Source organism: Lytechinus pictus, chromosome 4 (assembly GCF_037042905.1).
Source record: "Lytechinus pictus isolate F3 Inbred chromosome 4, Lp3.0, whole genome shotgun sequence".
Taxonomy (NCBI): domain Eukaryota; kingdom Metazoa; phylum Echinodermata; class Echinoidea; order Temnopleuroida; family Toxopneustidae; genus Lytechinus; species Lytechinus pictus.
This window is the reverse complement of record NC_087248.1, coordinates 7,375,312-7,397,259: the sequence shown is the minus strand read 5'-3', so window position 1 is coordinate 7,397,259 and position 21,948 is coordinate 7,375,312. Positions and strand designations below refer to the sequence as shown.

General features: G+C 35.2%; 1 protein-coding gene across 6 annotated transcripts in view; it reads right to left on the bottom strand.

The window, feature by feature from the left end:
- The window catches only part of LOC129259094 (aminopeptidase N-like), a 35,796-nt gene that overhangs the window by 2,899 nt on the left and 10,949 nt on the right, over positions 1 to 21,948 (bottom strand). Inside the window, exons 1-19 of one of the 6 annotated variants that reach the window (XM_064098293.1) lie at positions 21,666 to 21,822; positions 21,050 to 21,301; positions 18,428 to 18,946; positions 17,791 to 18,064; positions 16,462 to 16,582; positions 15,119 to 15,273; positions 14,464 to 14,577; positions 13,674 to 13,808; positions 13,098 to 13,163; positions 8,297 to 8,362; positions 6,710 to 6,891; positions 6,006 to 6,100; positions 5,392 to 5,528; positions 4,646 to 4,849; positions 4,161 to 4,237; positions 3,590 to 3,700; positions 2,655 to 2,822; positions 1,729 to 1,872; positions 561 to 642 (exon numbers count right to left, since the gene is read on the bottom strand). In XM_064098293.1, coding sequence (XP_063954363.1) covers positions 561 to 642; positions 1,729 to 1,872; positions 2,655 to 2,822; positions 3,590 to 3,700; positions 4,161 to 4,237; positions 4,646 to 4,849; positions 5,392 to 5,528; positions 6,006 to 6,100; positions 6,710 to 6,891; positions 8,297 to 8,362; positions 13,098 to 13,163; positions 13,674 to 13,808; positions 14,464 to 14,577; positions 15,119 to 15,273; positions 16,462 to 16,582; positions 17,791 to 18,064; positions 18,428 to 18,946; positions 21,050 to 21,198 — 2,799 coding nt within the window. In that variant the 5' untranslated portion in view covers positions 21,199 to 21,301; positions 21,666 to 21,822. Of the gene's footprint in view, positions 1 to 560; positions 643 to 1,728; positions 1,873 to 2,654; positions 2,823 to 3,589; positions 3,701 to 4,160; positions 4,238 to 4,645; positions 4,850 to 5,391; positions 5,529 to 6,005; positions 6,101 to 6,709; positions 6,892 to 8,296; positions 8,363 to 13,097; positions 13,164 to 13,673; positions 13,809 to 14,463; positions 14,578 to 15,118; positions 15,274 to 16,461; positions 16,583 to 17,790; positions 18,065 to 18,427; positions 18,947 to 21,049; positions 21,302 to 21,619; positions 21,823 to 21,948 lie in introns of those variants that run through there. The other 5 variants (XM_064098294.1, XM_064098291.1, XM_064098297.1 and 2 more) reach the window with 5 other exon arrangements.

Sequence of the window (21,948 nt, the reverse complement as noted above, 5' to 3'; positions counted from 1 at the left end):
GCAATTCTGATTGGTTCCTAGTCAGTCTAGTGAGTGAAATGTGCATGCAACAATGATCTTGATAGGCCATTAATAGCGATTGATGGCTAACCTTTGTGTTACAGGGCCCTGATTGATCCAATCAATCTCAACTGTATGGAAATCCATCCGTACCACAATTTTTTCTTCAGGAAATTTGCACAATTCCCTTTCGTAAACAAAGAAAATCAAACTGAATCTTAAAGAGAACAATGAATATATGAATATACATCATATCTAGAAAATATTTTGAACAAGCGTACATTTTAGACGTTGACGTTGCTGGCTTTCCATAGTTGTGGGTGATCGGATCAATCGCAACTCTTTGTAAGACACGGCCCTGGTGTGACATTCGTTTTAAATCAGAGTTATGACAGATGCATCTCATAAATGTTTGCTGCTTTGATCTCATTCAGTTTTGGATGTCTTCATATAAGAATTTACCACTCTTTGCCCTGCCCCTTCTATTCAGTGGGCTTTAATTTAGAACTTAACTGCAAAAAGGTCGTTGGTACTGTCAATATCAACAACGGGAAACCTACCTCTTGTAATTGAAATTCTGTATTGAAATGTGCCGTCACTGATTCAATTAGATCGGCGAACTGGAATACACTGCTGCCATATCTGATACAAACAAAGGTTATACAGGAGGCATGAAAATGAGGGATGGAAAAAATCACCGCAACCATCTTGAACATATAGGCCCGAATTCGCAAAGGTGGTTTTAAAAACCCACGGTTCATGCAGATTTCCTGTATAAATTATGCTTAATTTAGCACGTATCGGGCAAATGTATAAAAAATTCCAATGCTGATGCACGCTGTTGTCACAGTGCGCCAATTTGCCGCCTGTTACCATGGTAAGATACGCTATTTTATTCATGAGTCCAATGTTTGAAGAGTGGACTCATTAATTCAAAACAGTGGACTCATTAATAAAATAGCGTACTTAACCATGACAACAGGCGTCAATTTAGAAACTGTGACAAAAGCGTGCATCAGCATTGAACATTTTTTAATATACGCAGTAAAATAAGCGTAATTTATAAAGGAAATCTGCATAAACCGTGGGTTTTCAAAACCACCTTTGTGAATTTGGGCCATAATTTAAGAGTTTTGAAGGCATTGTGGAAAAAAAGGGTACTACATACAAAACTGATGAAAATCATTTCATATATATCATACATCTATTATTCCATGACTTATGTAAATGTACAAGTTTTTATATTGATTTTGGGAGAAATCATCAATATGGAATATTCCTATTTCATAGACACTTGTACAGCATATAGCAAAGAAATGCATTTAAAAAAACAAGGTTAGTACTTGAATCAAGTTTTCTTTTTGTATGAGGAAACTTGTATTTTATGAATGGTAAAAACTACAGTAATCTAAGTCAATATTGATAATATAAAGGCATTATTTATATTACTTTCCATTCTTACATTTAACATATTTTCTTTTTAAAAAAAATATCTCCCCCTTCAAAAAGAACCTACAATAGTACAATTAACAACATTCCATGAAACCATTGTATAAATTGCTGTGAGCTCAGTCTTTCACATTAGTATGATTTCTTTTTTTCCCCGCATTCTTCTTTTTTCAATTTCACTATTCTTTTTTCACTTATATTCAGTCACTTCTTCAATGAAAAAAATATATAAGGGAGAAAATGAAATATGGAAATGATGGAATTAAGAACAATATTTACTCATTTCTGTAAAAGTCCCAGTTGACCCGGAAGAAGTCCCAAGCGAGGTCATAACCAACAGGATTATAGGCAACATATCCTGCCACATTCTCCGCATCCTGAGACTTGATCGTCCCGTTGGGGGCGACGCTTAAATCTAGGTACCTAGGTTTTTTTTAAACAAACAAACTCATAGAACTACAATAATCTGGATGATAATATAAATTTACAGGGTGCCTAATGTAATATGTATATAGCGCCTAGAGATCTTTTATCTCAGTCATCAGATTGGGTGATTTCAAGTCCGGTGTTGGCCTTGGTGTTGGTGTTGAAATTTGGATTGCTTCCCCTAGCTCCAAAACTTATTCAGATTTTGTAAAACTGATCCAGATCACATGATTGACATCTCAACAACTAGTGAGTGACTTTTGGGGACCATCTTCATGTTATGTTTGGTGTTATAATCATGTAAAAATTGACGTAACACCAACACTAAAAGGTCAACACTGAACCTGAAAAATCCCATTGAATCAGTCAATCCTACACACACACAATGAATGCACACTCTCCACTCCCTGAGAGTATTCCAGCCAATCATCAAATGCCAACTTGAGCTCTACCTACATCCATTTAGAAGTTCTAGAAATCTGTAAAATATTTCTGTAAGTTACATTACATGCACAAAAATAGATTGATTCATTCATAAATAAAGGGCTGAAATCCTTGAATTGCAGACTCTGAATACATACTTAAAGTGTACTCTAGTTTTCAAGAACCTACATTTGGCAAACTTTAAGAACCTGACCGATATACTTCCAGCTTTCACACTGAAATCAGTTTGCAGAAATCGGCAGACAAATGGAACGTTTAAAAGGCTCCTTGAAGGAAATATCTGTGAGGCATAAGTAACTCGGAAATATTCTACCAATGAAGGTAGCGAAACTTACGATTTGAGGATCCACGGTTTCTTACTGCACCCCATGCCTGCCAGAAGGATGTTCTTCTCCGTGGCAACGGGGGTTCGGAGGTATTCTCTGTAAGCAAAGTCCCATTCCTCTTGACCCCCTGCGGAGATGGCCGTGCAGTACACGCGAGATTTCTGATTTGGAGGAACTCTGAAAGTCATGAATTATAGTGATATTCCATTTCAGTTAAAAATTATGAAAGGAGTAAGCATAATAATAAGGATTCTTTATATATTATTTAGGAGAAATATCATATAAAATGGTTCGCTTTGTACTTCACAACTTGACATGGATCCAGCAAGATAAGACACATTCAATTTCAGGGGAATTATTAAGACCATCATGCACAAACAATATGGCCCTTGAAACGGTCTTGTATCCAACCCAGCTGGATCTGCCACTCTTAAAACACCCTCGCAAATATACTATGACAGAGATAAGCTAAATGATCAGTCTGACTATTTGCAGTCCCACTAATTCATTGCTGTGTAAGTGCATGTGACGCTAGGATTGCACAAAGTATTGGTGAAAACTTCTAATTACTTAAAACATACCCCAAATCTTAAGTAATATAAATGCCTTCCCCATCTGTTTTCAGACATGAGACCTAAATGTACAAAAATAAATGCTTATCTTTCAGAAATGTATTCTAATTATATGAAGCTTTTCTTTGGCTAAAAGTAATAAATATCTCTCCATGAATCTCAAAGAAAGAAATGATTGGTCAATAGTTACACTAACTCATTCTTGTAAACAAAATTGGATCACACAAGGCATTCTATATTGTCTCGTTTACTCATCCATGACACACAGTAATCTATGGATGTGTTTCCTTGAAAAGAATAAGTGGTCAGTAGTTTCACTATCTCACTCATATCCATAGAATATTAAACCAAAAGGATATAACAATGACTTACGGATTGTTGTCTGAATCATTCATCCATGTTGCATAGTAATTTATAGCTGTATTTACACAGTCTTCATTTCCATATCCACATGCTAGACTAATCGCTATCACACGGCCTTGTCTGAAAACAAGATAAATAAAAACATTACCAATAATAATAACATAACAAAAATAGTATAGGTGTACTTTTTAATATGATTCATAGATTGCACTTGATTATCAACATGACTGTAGTTGGTTGGCCTACTCGTTCACATGGTTAGACAGTCAAGGCTTGCTTATTGACATGGTTGTTGTTGGTCAGACATGATTACTAAGAATGGTTGAAGTTGGGCTTGATTATTAAAATGGTTGGAGTTGATTGGGCTTGTTTATCAACATAACAGTACTTGGCTGAGATTCATTGCTTATTTATAGTTGAAATTGGTTGGGCTTAATTATTGATTTCTTTTATTTCATTGAAGTTGGTTGGACTTCATTGTTGACATGGTTGCACTTAGGTTTGATTATATACTTGGTTTAAGATGGTTGGGCTTTGCTTATCAAAAATGGTCATAATTGTTTTGTAAGCAATAACTCACTGATCAAGATGGGATCCAGCGCTGTCATTCCAACCAACGTATTCATAGAAGGGTTCTACTTGTTGTCTCATATAGGTCTGTACGATATATAGGAATTAAAATATAACAATATTAGAGCAAGAAGTGGATAACGATACAACTAATACAGGACTAGCTTCCCTACCTCTCTATAAACTTCCACCCCCCATCATTTCCCCTCTCCCCCACCCAACCTGGTTATTTGGTCCAACAATCACCAGTAATCTAATAGTGTTAATGATTTCCACTTGATCTAAATTTATACCCATTTCACTGCCACTTTATTATAACTAGAAAGTCTTGGATCAGATATAAGAAGTGGATAGGACCAAGAAAGTTTTACATGAATTGGATTTGTCGGGGTTGGCACCATAAAAATTGGAAATCTTATTATAAAGATGAAGATGATGATCATCATCCTAATTGTTAGTGGAAGTAACAACTATCATTTTCCAAAATAATCTTACCGAGAACAATCCATATGCTGGTGACCTGCTGAGCATGAGGTCAATGTACCCCATGACCCTATTCAGAACACTCCATGGAACATACTCCCGTTCGTCCTCCAGGTAAAATGTCAGGTTAAAGGCCGTGACCTGACTGAGTTGACCTGACACAGCAAGGCTAAAGGCATCGCTGATCAGAGCTGCTCGACTGGAGATGGGAATAACCTACATGACAGAAATACATCAAGGAACACTTCTTCTCAATCAGGAACATTGGCAAATGGCAAGAACTGTACCGGTGTTCAAATCATTCTGCATTCACTGCATCAATATTGTAGAAAAATTTTTCCTGCAGGATTTCCCATTGTCAATGCCAACTACAGTACCAGTCACAATTCTTTGACTACCTGTTTACCTGTTTCAACCAGAGAACAATACATTCAGTGGACCGAATCCATTGTTCTATGGTTGAAACAGGTAGTCAAAGAATTGTGACTGGTAGTGTATATCCTTCGTTTCTTATACAATGAAATGTGAAGATTGGCCATTAAAAAGATATTTGATGGATTCCTTCGTAAAGACACATCCCTGACTCTTGCTAGGTGCCTAGGTGTCTCCAATGATAGGACACCACTATACCAAATGAAATGGAAGAACTTATATCACTGGATACAGTGTGAAAGGTAGCCATATTGTTTTTTTTTACTCTCCTGAGCATTTCAATTATTTGACAGACTTTGTCCGCAAGCAGCAAAATATGACCTTACCTCATGGTCTGCTGTGAGTTGTTTACTGATAAGTTCCCAGTTCTCTGTGTCATAGTTCACCCTATAGAACCCATAGCCATTCACATTAGCAAGAAGCCAGTCATCAGCTGCCGTCCCATCATCAAAGGCAACAGATACTGAATATGATCAAATTATCATATATACATGCAATAAAAAAAAAAGGATTTTAACATGTTTTAAAACAATTAACTGAGAAGAAATTCAATTTCATCATCTACAGTACAACAAGGTGGATGTTGTCGTTTACAGACTGGAGTGACACCTCTACTTGAGCGGCATCTTCTAGATAACCTGTGCCAGGAGGAAAAAGAATTGCTTCCTCCAATATCTGATACTAAGGATAGCACTCGTGCCTCTTCCAAGTGTTTATATCGGAGGCTTCTTTGGTTGTATTATTCTTCTTTTCTTTAATATTTTTTTATTTTGCCTGTTTGTTTGAAACTTTACTTTCCAATTATTTTTTAAAGAGAAGGATGCTCATAGTCAAAACAAAGAGTAGTAAACAACCTTGGTTGATAAACCTTAACAGTTCAATATTTTTTTATTTGAAACAAAGATGTTTAATAATGAGAATTCATTTGAAATCTACCAACCTGATGCCATACTAGGTTCAATCCATTCCAATGTTGGTTCAGTGTAGTTTCGAGTATCATTTGTGGTGTACTTAAAAGGGACATACCAAATGTATCTGAAAAGAAAAGAAGAATAAATGTATTTATTTCCTGATATCAATTGGATGCCTATCATTGATGCCAGTATGTTGAGTTGGTAGCGGTGGTGGTGGTGGTGGTGATGATGATGATGATGATGATGATGATGATGATGATGATGATGATGATGATGATGATAATGATGATGATGATGATGATGATGATGATGATGATGATGATGATGATGATGATGATGATAATGATGGTGATGATGACGATGATAATGATGATGATTATGATGATGATGATAATGGTGATAATGATGATGATGATGATGATGATGATGATGATAATGATGGTGATGATGACGATGATAATGATGATGATAATGATAATGATGATAATGGTGATAATGATGATGTTGGTGATGATGATGATAATGATGATGATGATAATGATAGTGATGATGATGATAATGATGATGATGAAGATTGGGATAATGATGATGATGGTGATAATGATGATGTTGGTGATGATAATGATGATGAAGATGATGGTGGTGGTGATGGTGATGATGATGATGATGATGAAAATGGTGATGATGATAATGATGATTATCATCATCATAATGATGATAATTATCTCACCCTAAATCATCATAATCTGTTGTTGCATTAGCACCAGGGTTGATAAGAAACCGATCCTGACTAAGCGTGAACCCTGTGTTATAATCACGAGTCACATTGATGCTAGGATAGTTCATCTGTTCTGTCCAGGTTCTCATAATATCCTCAACCTTTATGTCTTCTTTTCCATCTTCTACTGCAGCCTGAGTGACAAGACAGTAAAATAAAAACAAAGGTTAGTATTATGTCTATTTCAAAATAAAATTTGAAAGTCAAAATTTTCAAATTGATTCATAGAAGCAACTCACTCTAGATAGGTTTTAAAGCTAAAACAGATTTTGTTTTTAAAGTTGAAGTTAGAAATTGATTATTATAGATTTATTTCAACAACAAAGTCAGAAAATTGTTCTTACACCCCAAGATATTTAGGTTTGAGATTTAACTCAATAGGTTCTCGATTCCATGATTTCCAAAGGCTTTATACAGGGACTAACCGGCATCAGTAGGCAATGGATTAATCAGCATCTATGTTGGTTCAATCTTGGTCTTGGATCATACCATACAATACTTATTAATCATTTGATTTGTAAAAGTGCAATCATGGAGCGTTGTGGCCCAGTGGATTAGTCTCCTGAAACAGAGGGTCGTGGGTTCAAATCCAAGCCATGGTGTAGTTTCCTTCAGCAAGAAATTAATCCACATTGTGCTGCACTCAACCCAGGTGAGGTGAATGGGTACCTAGCAGGAATTTATTCCTTGAAATGCCGAGCACGTAAAAGCTGCTTGAGCTACAGCCAGGGTAATAATATTCAAGTCCTTTGGAAGCGCATAGAGACGTTACTCATAATGTGTTATGCGCTATACAAGAACCGACTATTATTATTATTGTTATGGACAAATCTTTCATAGGAGCCTTCAACTTAACTGGCTTTCAAGCAATGATGTTATCATTTCAGCCAATGGCTCTAAACTACGAGAGGGTAGAATATAATTACCTTTCTAGAAGGAAAGTCTAAATTTGTGACAGATTTTGAAATAATATTCAGGAAATGATTTCATATTTTACCATGCCCTCCCTGTATGGTAGTGATTGTAGCATCCCATAAATGGCAACAGTTTTGTATGGAATAGGACCCTAAGACTGATCCTCTGATCAGAACTCAATGAAAATTATATTTTCATCATTCAAATGTTTATATTTTTATCATCAAAGTTGTTACAGGTGTATCATATTTCAAAACTTACAAAAGAGTGCATTTGTACAAAGTGACAGCAGGGCTGGTAGAAGAGCAATAAAGGGGTGATGATAATTTCAACCACCAACATCACAAGTAGTCTATCCCTGCCTCTTCTGGTTAATCCCATTCTTCTCTCCCTAAAGCCCTTCTGATCATTTAGTAATACCATCAAAATCTGTTTCTAGGCATTATATATGTTTCCATACACAAGAATTGTATATTTTGGTACGATACATTTTTTGGTATGATACATCATAGCTTTGCACAGTATGCAAACAAAATAAAAAAAGAAAAATGAACATTTGTCTAATTAGGAGAAATTTTATCTATAATTCAATTCAAATGAACAGAATATTTCACTATAACTTACCTCAGTCAACACTCTCCATAAATCTGTGTTCTTTGCGTTAGAATATTCAAACTCCTTGAGGTAGTTCTGATAAAGATAAGTATAAAACCAAATACATGACAAATAAAGTTCATTGGATGAGAACATCAAATATTTCATACCATATGCCTGCATTCCTACACTACTTGATGCAGGATGGCTAGTGTTCCTTGATATTACAGTGCCTTCTTATACAGTATGATCCCTGTCAATCAAGGAATGTTGACATCCTAAGCAGTGCTTCACAAAGATTTATATGTGACTTTAAGAAAAGTCAAGGCCTACATGGTTTCTAACACATAACGTCGTTGCTGGACCACAAGACTTGAAATAATATATAGAGGCTTTGAATGATGAAGGGCAATTCCATAAAATACGTACATCTGACCCCCTGTATGTGGAGCCTTTATGAAATTTTTGTCTCTGATTTCTTGTTCTTTTGACAGTCTGTAATATTCTCAAAGGACCATGACTTGGTCAGTTTATGAAGTGAAGTAAGACTTGAGAAAAATGGGGGTCGGACATACAAAAGGTTGATTATTTTGTGGAATTGCCCTGAAGGAAGCAAATTGTATTGCTTATTCCAGTTCTGAACACCTCTTCCATGTTTTTTTTTTTTTTTTAACCCACCATGGGCATTTATTATATACAAACAAATATTCAAAATTAAGTTCTCGACAATCTTTTCCTGTTTTGTTTCTTATAAGTATACATTTATAAATGCACCAAAAAGCAATTGTAAGAAATGAATCGAGTTCGGTTTCTTTGTGAGCCTTAAGTAAATGCAATTCTGTTATTTGAAGGTCGACATTGTATTCAATCTTAGCTACTGTTGTCAAATAAGAAAAGAATCTCTTATTTAGCTTACACTCAACGAAAGCATGTACAACATCTTCGTCCACATAACAATGCGGGCATCTCCCATCTGTTACAGCATTCCATTTAAACAAATTCTTTCTTACTGGCAATAAATTATATATAACCTTAAAATTGAATTCTTTCAGTTTATTTTCTTTACAGTGACACAAATTTCTTTTAAAAGTTTTTGTCCAATCTAATGGTGACCCTATTATCTGTTCCCAATACAGATAGCATCTGTTAATGCTCGATGAATCTAAGGATAATAGTCTATAGAATTGTTTACTTGAAATATCATGAATATTTTTAATTTGATTTTTTGTTCCTACATCTATTTTGGGAAACTCTAAAGAAGGTTTATTATTGCGGTTGGTACAATGTGTTGTAATATCATTTATCCAAATTTTAGGGATAGCCTGACGTAATAAAGTATAGTCAAATATCAATCTTTGCTTACTCTTCTGCAATTTAAGAAGGGAATAGATTTCCATTGTAGGTAAGAAACTTCCATTCCTGAGAATATCTTTCAAAAATACTATCCCAGATTTATACCATCCTTCAAAAAATAGGGTGATGTTGCGAAAGGTTACATTTTTATTGTGCCACAAAATTTCGTATTGTATACCATGTACTTTAGGGTGATATTTTAAACAAGCATTATTCTTTATCTTTAACCAGGCCTGTAATATTTCAATGTAAAAGACTGGAAGATGGTGCTTGCATATATGTTTAATATTCCAAGCATCAAAGTCTGAATTAAGGAGTAGTTTCAAACCACCTAAAATATTAAACCAATAAAGGCTGAATTTACACCACATTCCTTTACTAGACGCAAGAGTGCGCCCCAGCCATCTTAGTCGAAAGCTCAATTTTTGGGTATATAGATCAATCATGTTGACCCCTCCATTGTCCAGTTTGTTGGTCATTATAGTTCTTTTCACTTTTTCTATCTTTGTTTGCCAAATAAAAGTATATATTAAAGAATTCAGTCTTTTTAACATTTTCTCAGGAATAATATCAACCATGAGAATATGTACTAACTGACTCAAACCTAGAGTTTTGACAATGGTTACTCTTCCGAAAATAGTAAGCTTTCTTTTTCTCCAATTATCTAATAATCTTTGCAATTTCGTTAGTTTATTTTCCCAGTTCATTTGACGTGCTTTTTCTATATCAGGTGAGATGTAAAACCCTAAGTATTTTGTAGGAATATCTGTCCATGATAAACCAATATCATTGAGTGACCATTTGGAGTTACTTCTCCCCACCCACATGATTACTGTCTTAGTTTTATTAAGTTTTGGACCTGCTACATTCCCAAATAACTCAAGTTCTTCATTTATCAATTCTAGTGATCTTTTATCTAACACAAAAAACAGGGTATCGTCAGCATATTGTAGTACTTTAACCTCACAATTATCTTCTGGTTTCAAAACAGGTATTCCTCTTATACATTTATTATTTCTTATTTTGTTAGACATAAATTCTGCTGCGAGGACAAAAAGTAATGCTGAAAGTGGACAACCTTGTCTGATTCCCTTTTGTATTGAAAAGGACTCTGATATCCAGCCATTTACTAATACAGAGCTTCGAATATCTGTGTACAATGTTTTTATCCATGTCTGGAAATTATTTCCAAAATTCATTTTTTCCAGACATGAGGACACAAAATTGATATCTATTACATCAAAAGCTTTAGAAAAGTCTGCCATCATTATAGCACCATCTAAGTATTTTCTTTTCATAAATTCAATTACATCAATTGTAAGACGTATATTGGAGGCAGACAGGCGATGTTTTATATAACCAGTTTGTTCTTCGTTAACGATCTGTCCAATAACCGATTGCAATCGTGCGGCCAAAACTGCGGCCATTATTTTATAATCGCAATTTAAAAGCGAGATTGGCCTCCAGTTTTCTAGATTTCTATGGTCTCCTTTCTAGATCATTGTAATAAGACCAGCTTTCTGACTTTCAGACATTTCTCCATTTGTGAAGCATTCATTAAGAGCGCACAATAAAATATCTTTGATGTCGTCCCAAAAGGTTTGGTAAAACTCTATGGGAATACCATCCAGACCAGGTGATTTGTTTTTATTCATAGAAAAAACAGCACGTTTGCATTCGGCACTTGTTAACAATCCTTCACATTTATTTCTTCCCTCATCACTCAGCTTTGGAACATGTACTGAGTTGATGTAATTATTTCTCTCAGTTTTATAGATATCAGATTTTCTATATAACAATGAATAAAACTTTACGACTTCCTGTAATATCTCTGTTTGGTTAGTACAATATTTATCTTTGTTTACAGATAGTAATTGGGTAATATTTTTTCTTTCTGAATTGTATTTCTCTAAACCTAAAAAATAACTTGTGCACTTTTCACCTTTTTCTAACCACCTGACTCTTGCTCTAATATCAGCACCTTTACACTCTCTTTCATATATTTGTTCCAATTCTTTTTTTATACAGATGTATTCTTTCTGTTCACTGAAATCAATGTCAACATCAACTTTTCTTTGGAGTTCAGCGAATCTTTTTTCTAAAATAGTCTTTGTATCCTTCTTTTTGCAGGCCTTGCTTCTACAATATCTCTGTGTGAATTCACGTGCTTTAATCTTTATATTTTCCCATATATGCATAGGAGATAAATTTGTACTAAAATACCATTAATTAATAATCTAATTCTTTCTTGATAACATTTTTCTTTTAACACCTCTGTATTCATTTTCCAACATCCTCTTCCTTTTAAAATATTTGATGTTGTCAATTTGAGAGAAATAGCATTATGGTCTGCTTTAAAGCAGGGTCTTATATCGGTTGATGTGACCTTTGCTTGCAGGTTTTTACTTATTAACCAATAATCAAGTCTTGATGCAACTCTCAAAGATAAGTTTCTCCACGTAAATTGTTTCGTATTTAAATGGGTCTTTCTCCAAATATCTATCAATCTTCTTTGTTTACAAAGTTGAATTAATTTTTGTGGTGTTTTATAGTACGAACTTTGACTACCCTGAACATCTTTCTTTGTATCCAATATACAATTCCAGTCACCACCTAAGATAAAAGGGGTTTTGTTTTCTGAAATATCATAAGGAGATAACCACTTTTGCATTTTCAGTAGGAAATGTTCTCTCTTTTTTCTTTCAGTAGGTGCATAGACATTGACTAAAACATAATTGTTACCTTCTATCATTACATCAAGGAGTAAAGTTCTTCCATCATTTTGTGAATCTACCTTATTAATTTTTAAAACAACTTTGTCACTTATAAGAACAGCAACACCGCAAGAATGATTGGTACCATGTGAAAAGAAACATTTTCCTCTCCATTCCATATTAATAATGGTTTCAAGTTCTTCAGTCCAGTAGGTTTCTTGCAAAAACAATATATCAACTTTTTGTTGTTTACACCATCTATATATCTGACTGCGTTTAAGTTTGTTCCTTAATCCTCTTACATTCAGACTTAATAGGTGGCAAGAAGAAGTAGACATGTTAAAAAATTTGTAAAAGGAAATCCAAATAAACACACTGTACAAGTTTCTTCAATCTGTTAATTTGGGGTTTCCTTCTTGGTCTAGTTCTTCCTACTCTTTCTCTCAAATATATATCATACTGAGGGTTTGGTACAATTCAACATGACCAAAACAATTATTTGGCTTTTCTCTTTAGAATACATGCTCAAATATGCTACAAATTCTAAGGCAAGTAGAGTCAAAATTCCTTCAAGTCAAGGTATTGAGGTGTTGTTTCATCAACCATGTCTTATCCGATTGAAGACATAGAACATAAAATGCTAGTAACACCACCAAAACTAACTCCTGACCAATCAATTATGTTATTCACAATGACATACTTCAGTCTGGAGATGGTTTCAATTGTGTGACTGTAGCCTAAAGGTAGGTATGTGGTGGACTTACCGCTAATCCTTTCTTGAATGTCTCCTCTCCTAAGAAGTTCTGTAACATCCTAAGAATGGAGGCACCCTGAAAAATAGAGGTTTGACAAGCCAAATGGGTTTCTCCATGCTTGCTTATTTCAACAATATTTCAACAATACACCAATGTTTAACTACAATATAAACAGTAATTTTATCAGGTTTTTAGTGTAATTTGTTTTTTGTAACCGATGCTGATTACATTATTTGCAATGTGTTTATGATTTTGTCCACAATCCACTCAACTAAAGTCATGTGCAAATTAATAAACAGCGTTACTACATATTACTCACTGGGGGCAACATTAGAGGGGGCAGCAGGGTACCCCATCCCCCATGATTTTTCAAGAAGTGCGAAAAGTATAAAAATGAAAATAAACAAAGAAAGAAGGATATCAAAAAGAAAGATCTGGGTCATGTGACTCTATAACAATTATGTTATTCAATTGACAAAACAATTGTTACCTATAGGTCATTAAGCCCCCACCCCTCACAAAATATTTAGGCTCCGCCCACCACCACCCAAACCCCACCCCCTCCCCTCCCACAATGTAACTCACCTTATTATAGGAGATGGTATCAAACTGTTGATTGATATCATCAGGTGTTTCCACGTCAACGATGATCGGCCGAGAAGTAATGAGGGCATCTGCGTCAAGAGCAGTTTGGAAATCGGCCGCAACAAACTGATCTGTCTATGGATTAAAAGTACAATTGAGCAAACAAGACAAATCAGAATAAGACTGGTGGTATTCAGGTTCCCTGTGGTTTCTCTGAACATTATTTCAAATGCTTTTCTGTCCATTTCTCATATTTAACACAAATTCTTGTCTAAAGTTTGTCTAGTGGGTTATTAATTTCCTTTTTGTTTTTTTAGCAAGCTTATAGCACATGACAATAGCATTAAGTGGAATGTAAAACCCGTCTACAGAACTTCAAATTTGAAGCATTTTGAAGAAGTCTACTAGCAGCATTTCACAAATCGCTTGAAAAGTTTGTTTGGCAACATTATACGGCATATCTGTGATGACAGGGCAAAATCAACTATTCAACATATAAAACAAATATTGGTCGCTGTTTTATTCAGAAAGAAGTAAAAAATATTATCCCTCAATGATCATGAGAGTATAAGCCTACTATTTTACCTTGACCTTCGATCTCCAGAAAATATTAGGCACATAGCCTCAAGGTTTCCTCAGAGCAATAGTTTATACCCTCATGTGCAAACATTATTTGTATATTAGTCATTCATACAAATTCGAAATTTTTCATTTTCATTTTGTTGGTTTCTGTTCCGAGTCAACTGTGTGATTGTCCCCACATCTAGAATTTATATCCGACATTACATACCATTCCCCAATCTGGTTCAGCTGCGTCAGCTCCAAGATACTCGACGTACGAAGCAAAGCCCTCATTGAGCCATGTATCATCCCACCACTCTAGTGTAACCAAGTTACCAAACCACTAAAAAAAGATTAAAGAGTTTATCATCACATAATAATTTCAAAAGTGGCTCATGCATTTTTTAAAAAGAATCAAGGCATACGTACATACTGAATATATAGATTTACAAAATGTCATGTTACACAAAACTAGATTAAAAATGAACCTTATTAAAGAAGAAAAACACTTTTGAATATCAGATACACAAAAAATACAGATAAAAATTACCATCAACAAACTTTCAATATCTCTCTAAAATTAATGTAGACAAAACAATCAGATAACAGAATAATGACCATTTAAAGCTACTGAAGTGATATGATTTAATTGGCTAATAGAAAATTGTTATGGAAATTGTTGATTTGTTATATGAAGTCTTTATGAAACAAGTCCCTGGGCCCAATTGCATAAAAGTTACCATTACAGTTGCCATGCAATGATAACGTGCATGAATCCTTGATTCTGATTGGCTGTTGATCAGCGTTACCATGGTAGCTACCATTAGTGGGCAAAGTTACCATAATATTAACTTTATGCAACGGGACTGTGGTATTACAGTTACCTGATGGGCAAGTTCATGAGCAACGATGGCACAGACCCTCTGTTTGTTACTTGCTGACGATACCCCAGGGGTGTAGAGAAGAGCTGATTCACGGTAGGTGATAAGACCCCAGTTCTCCATGGCTCCAGCTGCAAAGTCTGGTATAGCAATCATATCTGGGGGATTCATGATAAAAGAGATACAATCAAATTAATGATTACAACTGTTTTTGTGAATGGTTTATCAGAGACTCATAGTAACGCTTTACCCATGAAGACTGCACTTGCATACAGGGCTTGAGGCTATGGAAATAATGTGTTAAAGCAAAATCATTCAGTCTCCAATGGGTTACTTCTACAATTGATTGCATCTTTTAATCTTTAATATAATTGTATCTTTTATGGCCTTTGGATGATATATCACAAGCAGGAGAACCTGGTCATCTTGACAAATGGAAACTACAATTATAACCTTGACAAGGAGAGGTAAAGGGGGGGGGGAGAGGGAGGGGGGCAGAGATAGAGAAAATGAAAAGGATGGACATAGAGCAAGGGGAGAGAACCAGCAGAAATGTAAGACAAGTTTTAAAAAAAACTCAACAAATTTAACCTGTGAAAAATTGAGGTAAAAGAGGGAAGCAGGGTAGATGGATGGATGGATGGATAGAAAGATAGATAGATAGATAGATAGATAGATAGATAGATAGATAGATAGATAGATAGATAGATAGATAGATAGATAGATAGATAGATAGATAGATAGATAGATAGATAGATAGATAGATAGATAGATAGATAGATAGATAGATAGATAGATAGATAGATAGATAGATAGATAGATAGATAGATAGATAGATAGATAGATAGATAGATAGATAGATAGATAGATAGATAGATAGATAGATAGATAGAAAGATAGATAGATAGATATATAGATAGATAGATAGACAGGGAGAGAAGATGTAGTGACAGGGGATGATGAGGAGGAAACAAATTATTTTTAAAGGGCCTGAAGAATTTTGCTTGTCTGGGCAATATATATCATGAGAAATTTGGAAAATTTGAAGATTGGATGATAGAAGGGTTGAATGATAGTGTAAGCAAAATGGAAGAAAAAAACTGAGGAAATATAGAACAAGATGTCACCCAAAGAAGGAACAGGGGAGAAATTAGTATAACCATTTTATTGTAGTTAACTGCAAAGAAATGTCATTTGGAAATCAACAGTAATGAATGTGAGGGAGAACAAAAGAGATATGAGGAAAATTGAAAGACAAGGCAAGAAACAAAAGAAGACTGGGAGAAGGAGGATAGTGGAAAAATATCAGGATAGGCAAAAAGAACACTGTCACCAGGAAAACATACCCATCTTTGGAAGTGGAAAATTTGTTCCAAAGTAGCCATCAAAAAAGTCCAAAACTTGAGCACCCTTCTCAAGTGCATAGTCCAATGAATCGCTGGCATCTTCCCTTGCCCATACACTTAGCTATAGAAAGAAGAAAAATTCAAAAAATTGCTATTTAGTATAAAATTCCTTAGCACAGCTATCACTAAGGAGTCTTTGAAGAAAGTTTTAAGGTGCATTTCTTCAATTCAGAATTCACTCAATTTCTCTATTGATTAAATTTCAAACCATAAATGAACAGAATCAAAAGACAATTGATGCACAAGATTCTCATTCTTCTACTAAAATTTAACAGCCTCTAATATTGTCCTGTTTGATGTAGGCTGTTATAATTCCTTATAATCACCCCTTGCCTCAATATGATGCTAGTTCAAAAATTAATTTTTGTCTCAGGTAAGATGGAAAAGCACATAACAAGTCATAGAACATCATTTTCCTTCCGCAAGAAATTCATCCACACTGTGCTGCACTCGACCCAGGTGAGGTGAATGGGTACCCCGTAGGAAGAAATTAATCGAATGCTCAAGCACCCGATCAAGGTAGCCATGCTAAAGCCGGGGTAATAATAACATAATCATATTAAAGGTCAAGTCCACCCCAGGAAGATGCTGACTTGAATAAATAGAGAAAAATCAAACTAGCACAGTGCTGAAAATTTCATCAAAATCGGATGTAAAATAAGAAAGTTATGACATTTTAAAGTTTCGCTTATTTTATTTTTCACAAAACAGTGATATACACAACTAGGTGAATCAGACGATGATGTCCATCACTCACTATTTCTTTTGTTTTTTGTTTGAATTATACAATATTTCATTTTTTATAGATTTGACAATAAGGACCAACTTGACTGAACCATATAGTATTAAACAATGCTAATTCCACATGTTCAGGGAGGAATTAATTGTTGTATTACCTGACAATGAGGAGAAAATTAGAATATTTCATATTTCATATAATAAAATACAAAAGAAATAGTGAGTGGATGACATCATAGTCTCCTCATTTGCATACCAGCCAGGATGTGCATATAACTGTTTTGTGAAATTAAGCGAAACTTTTATAAAATGTCATAACTTTCTTATTTTACATCCGATTTTGATGAAATTTTCATTGTTATGCTTGTTGGATTTTCTCTTTTTATTCAAATCAACTTTTTGTTAGGGTGGACTTGTCCTTTAAGCAGGGCTCGCTGGTAGAACAGTTTTCGGAACTGAAGTGGCTACCCTGGGTAAAATATGAAGTTATTATTATTAATATTATTATTATTATTACCAAAACCCACTCACCAAGACATCATTACTGGTTGTGGTGTTCTTTGCAACAAAGTCACAAACCACAAAACAGACAAGATAGGTGGACATAGGGACGCTCTTGTCAAAGATGGATCGAGTCCATCCAGTCTCCTCTGGAGTTGTGCTGAGGATGGGCATGTTGCCAAGGGCGAGGTAGCCATCTTGATGGATCAAGGTCAAGTTGAAAGTGACCTTCATGGCAGGTTCATCAAAGCAGGGAAAAGCCTTGCGTGCGTCAGTAGGGGCAAAGAATGTGGTTGCCAGGTACCTATTAAAAAGAAGTGATGACAGTGATGACAAGATGTCTTGTTGACAAAACTATGTTCAATACTCCTAATTTTAAAAAAAAATTGAAAACAAAACACACTTTACAAAGAAAATTTGCAGTTTGTATATAGGTTCCCTTTCACTAGAGCCAAATTTAACATAGGTCAAATAGACACATTGGGCAAAATGTTAGATAGCTAACTTTCCTTGATGATAAACAGTGTATGAAGATCTACAACATGTCGCAGAGAAGGTCATCCTACAATATGTAAAAACCTGATTCAATACATTTAACAATATATACAGACAATGAACACAGAAGAAGAAGATATCCTGTAAATTACAGAAAAAAAGCGAAACCTACCTTGGCGTCCCGTCACTTGCCTGATACGAACTCCGGTACAGTCCCACCAATCCATCTTCAAGTGGTGCTTTGAACTTGATGGTGAAAGTGTAATTTTGTCCTGGAGTAAGCATCTCATCAAGCTCTACGATGAGATACTGGTTGGCCGGGAACAACCGCGGAGCATCCTTCAGAGGCACGTCGGAACCGTCAACAACTGCCGTCATCGACCAAGTATCATCCAGGATTTCCAGCTCCTTACTGTGCAGTAGGAGAAGGTCGGTGCTCTCGCGGCACTCCATGATGATGGTGATGGTGCCCTCGAACCTCTGCTGGTCATCGATGTCGATCCGGAGCTCAATGTCATAATGGGAGGGTATCAGGGTTGTTGGCAGTCGAAGGCTCTCCCAAGGTTCTGGGGCACTTGTTGGGGAGCGGGTAGGTTCTGCACTTTCGGTGGTCACTGAAGCCTTTGTTGTCATTAAGGGTTTTGTTGTGACTGCAGGTTCACTGGGTGGCTCTGAAGGTTCAGGCACTACTCTGTTCAAACAGAGCAAAAAATAATAATTTCATTACAGGTATTGAGATAAATATAAAGTTAATAAACAAGCAATAATTCCCCTCAATAAATACATAGACCCATAGTAATTTAAGACACACATTGAAGAGTGGAAGAGCCGTGGTGTAGTGGTTCTGACTCTCGCGTTGTAAACAGAGGGTCGTGTGTTCGAACCCCACCGCAGTCTACTGTCCTTTGGCAAGGCGTTACTCCTTACTTTGCCACTCTTAACCCAGGTGCTAAATGGGCATCTGGTAGGATGTGAAAGTTATTGTATGTTTTAATTTGCCAGCACCATTATGAGGTTGCAATGAATGCAAGGAATGCTCCCCAGGGAGTGGAAATTGTGCACTTTTCGTACGGGATTGAAATGAATCCAATGACCGGATAATAATAAACTGTAAAGTGCTTTGAGCCATCATGGAAAAAGCGCGATATTAAAACTTGATATTATTATTATTATTGAACCTTGGTAGTTTCTAAAAGTTATGCAGCAAGGATGCAATTTTAAAGCCAAAATTATATTTCCTGTAAAAAAAAAAGTAGTACTTGTTCCTAATTTGACCCTTTTGTTTTGGAGTGCCATATTCATAATTCTCTTGGTTAGTTTGGTAGAGGAAGACCAAAGATAGAAAGCATTTAAGCTGTGAATCAAGATAGACCTACTGCTCCTGATGAAAAAAACATACTTGTCAAAGATGTGGGATAGTCAGAAATATCAGTCATCCAAGACTTTGCAAATTATGAATTTATCTTCATAACTCACAACGCTTAGACATTGTAGTAATACAAGTACATGTCATTACTCAATCTAGTCCTTTAACATACATGCATAAACCTAATTAAAATTGGTCCATATGTGATGAGGTCAAACTTACATTGAATAAATTTAAGGACGTTCCACCAGTTATATTTGTGCGCATCTTGATCGATCTGCGCATATTTTACACTCTGTACTCTGACGGCACAATGGATGATTAGGTGATTAATCAGCTGTAGGTATGAGCTGATTTTCCTCACTATCTGCACTCTAATTGCAAATCCGATGTATTATTTTCTGAAGCAGATAAACTGGAATTTTTCCATGGACCATTTTTTAAAATACCTCTAACAATTTCAAAATACTTAACTCTGTAGTTCTGCAAAGTATGACAAACATGACCCCGAGTTTGAATAAATAGTAGAGTGGATTAGAATTTTTCCTCACTAGATACAGAGCATATGTCGCATTTTTGTTGTTTTAAAAAGCACATTTGTTCTAATAAAAGTGCTGATAGTTTGAAAACAAGCACATGAACCCCTATTTTTTAATGTTTTCATCTCTTAAGTATACCTTCCTCTACAACTTTGCAAAGTTTGGTGAAAATGACATGGGTTTTGAATAAAGTGCAGCATTTATTGTACTTCTCAAGTTTGTTATTGAAATTTCACATTTTTTAGATTAGGATTTTGTTATCTTTCACACCATTTTTAAGAACTGACAGTGCTGTTAGACTTTAAAAGAGCAAACAAATATAATTAGATTCTCCATCTTAAGGCTACAATCATTAACTATCCAGCGAAATTTGGTGAAATTTTCATGGATTTTGACTGAGTAACGGTAATAGAGGTTTTAACTCATTGTAGTGATCTTGTGAGGTCTAAAAATGCCAAATTTCATTTGAATGCACAATTCTCAAGAACATCCATTTGGGTGAACTTGCATTTTTGCATATTTGGAATATTTAGGTGCCTATGTGCAAATGATATGGATTTCACTTAAACTGTGGAATGTCCTTAAACTGGCTTTGACAAAAACAGCAAGAACTGACCTTGATTTACATGGATATTTAATATTGGTTTGCAGAAGGAAAATACACAAGTATGCCCATAGGCTTTCCATAAGATGACAAGTCTTGTTGACACAAAGACCAGTTTCCCATTGAAAAGTATAAATCCTTTTTACTGAATAAATAATATCACTGGCAAATAAAGCTGGCTTTTGGCAAGAAATAAATAGGTTTGAAGGGGAAGGGGGAGAAAGAGAAGGAGAAGAAAAAACTGTGAAGAGATAATTAAAGAGTGGAAAAGGAAAGGGATCTTACATATTGCAGGACGGATCATCGGCAGGTAGAAGCCCACACAGCAGACCGACGAGGAGGAGGGAACTACCGTATGTACAGACGATCAGAATGGCAGTATTGCGGGAGATCCTGATTTTACCATCCTTGTAGCCCTCACCAGGCATATCCATGGTTACGAGGTCAAAGGTCAATTGCTGGGTCAACTAACTCTCAGATGTTAATACTCAGTTGTATGAATTCTGTAGACCAGTGCTTCACCTTCGTACAGAAATTCTAAATGTATGGAGAAACAAAAGATACGCAGTATATGAATGAACATTTTTGTTATGTATAGGCCCTACATGTTCATTGAAAAGTTATCATTTTTGCAGATTCAATAATATGATGAATGCAGGAAGATGACAACAATCCTTGACTATATCATTCTACAATATCTAACATTTCAATTGTTTCACTATTCAATAAAACTCCTGTGAAAATATCATCTCCATATGCTTGCTTTTAATAACAGACCTTGATAATAGAAAGCTTGGACATACATGTACATGTATGTGTAAAATATTTATGTAATAATAAAAAAAAGAAATGCACCAAATATATTTCAGACTTCCAAATAAAAACAGAGAAATGAACAAGCCTGGAAATGAACCCAATAAGAGAATATCAAATAATCTCTCCAAGTAGTACGGTATTTCTCACTGTATCAAGAAATACAATGTTTCATTGTAAAACAGTTCTCCTTTGTTTGCCATCCACACAAGATTGAGTTATAATTGCTGTACGATGAAGAAGACTTAAAACACTGATACCACTACTTTGACAAAAGGAAATAAGTGACATATCAACCAAGTTGAGTTTTTGTGTCTATATTTTTAAAATTGACTTCTTCTTCCAGGAAAAAATTTCACATAAAACTTTAT